Raw genomic sequence first — 5609 nt, forward strand, 5'->3', positions numbered from 1 at the left:
GCGCCGGGTCGGTGGTACCAGGCACGAGGAGCAGAGCCCAGCCGTGCGGGGGGGTTGAGTCCCTTCTCCCAGCGCTTCGGTATCAGGGCAAAGGCCCTGTGGCAGCGCAGCAGAAGGCACCTCACCGTCGAGGCTCTGGAGAGCTTTACCTGCTTTACCTGCTCCGTCGCCACGCGCTCTTTTTCTCCCTCTTTTATTCCAAGAGATGGAGCCGGAGGAAACTCCTGCGTAAAGAAGAGAGCCCTGCTCTCTGCAGGGCTTGCAAACATCCAAAGTCGGAAAACTCACTTCACACAACTGCGGGTGACCAAACAGAAACGTGTAGTGATTATATACTGCTACTGTAGTGCCCGTACCTGTACAGGAAAGCCACAAACTACTGAATTACAGTCTCTCAAAGAAGAGGACTTTCATTTAGAGCCTTATCTGACACTAAAGCAATCTGCTGGCCAAATTGTCTCTGATTCAAAACATAAATGCAGTACATATCCGTACTAACTGTTTAAAGTTCTCTTTTTCAAATAGCAAACTTTTTTTTTTTTTTTTTTAACCCTCATTTTTTGGAAAGTAGTTTTGGAAGCATTTTTGCAGAAACTTTCCATAGACAGTTCCAGCCAGCATGGAAAATTTTATCCCGATCTTTATATGTTGGTCTTGATAGCAGAAACTGTAAATGTGGGGAGTGTCAGAAACCATCTTTACTATAAGCCATCTTACTAGCTCTGTGGGGGAAAGTATAGCCACATGGTATCACATAAACATCTGTAGAGCTGGTACTGCAGTTAAACAGGAGAATAATGTTACGGAATATTTCATTTCACTTCTTAGAAGAGTACAGATGGGCCAGGATTAATCTAACATAACTTTAGGTACCCCAGGGAAGATGCCCAGTTAGGACCACCACCCAAAGCTCTTTTCTGAGCAGCGTCCCTCATCTTTTTCAGCTATCTGTAGAAATGTTTCACTGGAGGTGCGAGGCTGTACAAGAGTCTTGGTTTTCTTCATTAATTTCTACAGGCTCTTTATGAGAAGTGTACAGAAGATGGGCATAGACTACTTTTTGAAAACCTTTTGGGGGAGAAACAGGCATCTCCTGCTTAACTTGCTTAAGATCCAGACTGCCCTCCCCCCCAGAAGTAACCGCCTGTTGAGTATAGAGGGAGCACAAGAAAAACACTGTCACTAAGAAGCTTCACTTATCTTTGTAATGCTCATGAAACGGTACATGGCTTATGGTACACAGAGATAAGTAATACAGACTAAACCACGTGAAATGTCTGAGTTTATATATTTAAATGTTTATGTGTGTATCATCAATATACTCCATCCAAGGGGCGTATGAGAGCCCAGGTACACTCACCATACAAAATACAATATAATGAGTGTTTTAAGGTTCACTGGGTCGACCATTCTGCTAAGTAAAGCTACCCAAGCTGGCGGCAATTACAACACTGCCACTAGCAAAAAATTTGGATGGTTACTTCCATTTTACAAATGGGTGAAATTAAACCACAGATTCAGCTCTTAGTGAAAATAACACATAACACCTATGTCAGCTGGGATTTCAGGAGTCCCAGCCCTTTGCTTCTCAGTCCAGAGACTTCTCTAATGGAAATACAGACCTTACAGATGGGGAATTCTGTAAAACAAACGAAACAACAAACCCAAAAAACAGCTGACTGCCATAGACTCCCTCCCTTCAGGCATGCCTGTAATACATCAGATTCAGGGAGATTAAAAACATGGACAGATATTTCACCTTTTCTACACTAAAAAATTGAGGCGGCATGTGTTGAATATTCATTGCTAGCAGTTGCAGACTTTTGCACAAAGCAGCAGCCACATAATGAGCCTACGCATGGTAGAACAGTTAAAATTACAATCAGACATTGTTTTTTAAAAGTAACCCATTAAAATAATACCCTACATCTTGGCAAAGATGAAACGCGCCCAAGGTACACCTCTGAGACACTGAAGTTCCACACTTCTTCATTATTAATGATTCCAGTGGGTTATTTTCTTGAAAACGATAGATAGTATTTAATGTTTTGTTACCCTAGGGCTGCAGTACTCTGCTCGCGTATCTGCACGAAGCACCTTGCTAATGCCTGGGAAATGTGAGGCAAAGATAACGCTTATCGCAAAACTTCATCGCTTAGCAAGTGCAGTTTCATTTTCTATAGGAGCAAATTAGCACTATATAACACCTCTAGCCTACAAGCCATCAACACAAAAGATGTTTCAGGCACATTATAGCACTGGAAGACTTTGCAAGGCCTGTCAGTACACTATTCAAAGAGTTATTAAGCGCATGAATTTGGGATTGTTGGAGTTTGAGGGGGAGGTGGCTGCATCTCTTTCATATACTAACATGATCGGAAAGGAGAGGGGTTTCTTGGCTGCTATAAATTAGCATTTTCAGCTCTGAGTGTGGTCTCCCAGACACAGTTTATAGCTGAAGCCATACAGGTTTTTTTGTTCCTACATCCAGCGGATAATAAAAGATGGAAAGTTACTGCATGCTTTTATCTCAGAAATATAATGAACAGAAATACCACCCCATGAGAGCTTTGCTTACACTGCCGTTATCGCAGTGGCCCGAGCAACAGTTGACTCTGACCAGGTTTTTCTCAGCAACTGCTCATTTTGATTCTCCGAATTGCTAAGACCACCAACTGCAGTAACCAGTGGATAATGGGAGCTGTAAATAAGGTGCAGACGCTGTCCTTTGTAGAAGGAAGCCATCCATCACTGTGCAGAAGAAATGGAATGAGATCACCCCAGAAGAAGTGGTTATCTTAATTCTCGGCTGAAAGTCCCTCTTGCAGGCCACCCAGCAGCACTCAGTAATAAAAACCTGTGTTTAACAGCTCAGTTTTATATGAATAGTCTGTTTTGCCCCATCCAGGTAAGCATATGATCAGTTGGTGAAATCTGCCTCCCCAACACAGATTTTGGCACACTGGTGAACTCAGGACGCATTTCACTGCCCCACCCTATAGCAGCAACGTTTGATGCTCCAGGATGGACTCCCAGGTTGGGAGTTTCCATCAGCCTTACACCAACCTGCTTGTAGCGTTTGTCTGCAGCACGGTGCTAAAACACCTCAAGTCTTTGTTACACAACTGACGGAAGGATTTGAATTCTTCAAGCGTAGGTATGCTTTGTCCACACTAGGGAGCGGTACCTTCACTTCGCTAGAGGTAGAGAAACTCATTTTGAGGAACTGTGAACATTCGTACCCCATAAGAGCACCTGCGTTGATACACACCCACTCAAACACCCACACTCAGAAGACCAAGTATTTTGCCAGGGTGAATCCATGATAAGACTTGTACAGGTGCAGTTTGGCGGAGCAACCATCACACACCTAAGCAAAATTACACGGTATCTTAGCTGATTGGCAGCTCAGTTTTGTTCTTAGTTTTTTTTTAAAAAACTGGCTAAAATTTTGCAGGGAGAAAACCTTTGTTTTAAAATAAAGAATGACAGTTTATGGAAGTATTTTTCAGGATTTTACTGCAAACCAATGGGTTTGGTCACAAAAAAATAGGATACATATAACCATGTTAATTATATTACATTACAATGATGGTATACATTACAAGTAAGTCTGTAAGTTTAAATATACATCTAGAGTTACAACTCAATGTACAGATCTTCTTTACAGTACATACAATCAGGAATGAAAAACCCCCCAAACCATAAATAATGCCCATTTTACAGATGACATCTTTTAAACTAAAAAAGAAAAAAAAAAGAAACCAACAGCTTTGACCGACTGCAGCTGGGGCATTTTGGTCCATAAAAACCCTTTCTAAAAATAGAAATCTTTTTTCATAGCAGCAATGCTTTCTTCAAGCATTTGGATACAAGTAATTGTGAGCCCATTTTAATATTTCTAGTTGACTGTATAGATTTACAAAAGAAATTTCAAAATTACACTTAATTTATCTTCCAAATATGGAAGAAACAAACAATGCCCCACATTGTGGTATCCTGCAAGTGTCCCATTGATGCTTTAAACTAAGTCCATCTGTAGTACGCAGACCACACGCATACCATTTGTTCACATAGTAAACCCACATAAATGAACTGAGAAACACACTCTGCAACAGGGAAAGCTTTGGAGCTCACAAGATCTCATCAGAAAAAGGCACATTTCATAAAATCCTCATCACGTTCACATAGATCTTCAGGCAAGGCTTTTCGGAGCATGATTTCAAAACATCTTGTTCTTACTCCTACGATCTGCTGTAGGAGTCTATGGCAGCAGTCACTCTTGTTTTTCTTTCCCAAGGAGACAGCACCACTTTGGGGGAAGAACGAATGGAAATGAAAAGCCTGTAAAGCTCATTTAGAGAGTGATGTGCTCTTCAAAAAAGCTTCCAGCAAACAGTGTAGTTGAAATTAAGGCTGCAAAGCTGCCATGGTGGAAATGTGCAAATTCTCTTTCAAGATGACTGGTCAACTGGCAGTTCCACCAGAAGGCCAAACAAAAATAAAAATAATAGTTATTATTATTTAAAAACGAACGAAAGAAAAATGTTCACAAGAAAGAGTCCACGGGCGGAGCATAGGAGAAGCCCAAAAAAGCCTCAGCGGCTTCTTTGACGCTGGCGGTGATGAGGATGCTGTCCGGGGACTGGCCGATAGAGTTGGGGACTGGCTCATCGGTAAACTCCGGATCGAAGTGTCGCAGGTCACTGGGGCCACTCTGTGGAAAGGGCAGAAAAGGAAAGACGCAACATTTAGACCCAAATGTTTTCCAAGTGCACAGTTCAATTCAAAATGGGGACAAGCACCCTTGTGCAGAGACTCACAGTGTTATCACCTCGGGCCCACTGTTAAACAGCCTTTGCCAGTTTTAGTTTGACCTTTTTTTTGTATCCTGCTGCATATTGTCTCACTAAAAACAAGATGATTCAATTTAATACGCTACCCTCCAACTAAGCTCATGCAACAAAAGCCAAATGCAAACACACCACTCTGCCATGCAGCAGTTTGCAGGGGAGGACTTTGATCTCTGGTCCAGTTATTAAATTTAGTTTATAAAATGCTCAGAAAGTGAACGAGAACAACCTCCACAACCAGATCCCTCTCTTTAGTTGTTAGTATCTGACAAGTCAAATGTAACTCTGCCCTTGGCAAGCTACTTGCTTTCTACACCTTACCTTCCCCTTTGGCAAAATGGGGATGCTGGGGATTATTTCAAAATAGCCATGCAAATGAAGCATTTGTGAGAGGCCAAAAAACCCAGCTAAATTTAGACTGTCCATCAGCAAAAAGCCAGCTACCGCTTATTTTTAACCTTGCCTGGACAGTCACCAGGGAAGGAAAAGCTGTGTTCCCCAAACACAGCCATCCAGCCAGTCCCCCTGGCTCCCGGGTACCCCACAAAGACAAGGGGGGAAAAGACACTCTCCATACATTCTATAATTAGAAGTGATACATACCACATTTGGGTTAAAAGGGGGTGTAATCTTCTTATTAATGAGATCATCCCAGTTAATTGGGGAGAAGAAGATGTGATTCTTAATCTCCATCTGTTACAGAGAGAAAAATAGACTCATTCAGACTCAAGCTAATGCAAGCAGCATGGCCGAGTC

At 42.1% G+C, this 5609-nt stretch overlaps 1 protein-coding gene across 1 annotated transcript in view; it reads right to left on the bottom strand.

The window, feature by feature from the left end:
• Nucleotides 1–3502: 3502 nt before the first annotated feature.
• SGK1 (serum/glucocorticoid regulated kinase 1) overlaps nucleotides 3503–5609 on the bottom strand; it is a 5703-nt gene continuing 3596 nt past the window's right edge. Inside the window, 2 exon segments of the mRNA XM_009587758.1 lie at nucleotides 3503–4717; nucleotides 5457–5568. Of these exon segments, the coding sequence (XP_009586053.1) occupies nucleotides 4550–4717; nucleotides 5457–5568 (280 nt within the window). The 3' untranslated portion in view covers nucleotides 3503–4549.

This window comes from Fulmarus glacialis, unplaced genomic scaffold (genome assembly GCF_000690835.1).
Source record: "Fulmarus glacialis isolate BGI_N327 unplaced genomic scaffold, ASM69083v1 scaffold35460, whole genome shotgun sequence".
Taxonomy (NCBI): domain Eukaryota; kingdom Metazoa; phylum Chordata; class Aves; order Procellariiformes; family Procellariidae; genus Fulmarus; species Fulmarus glacialis.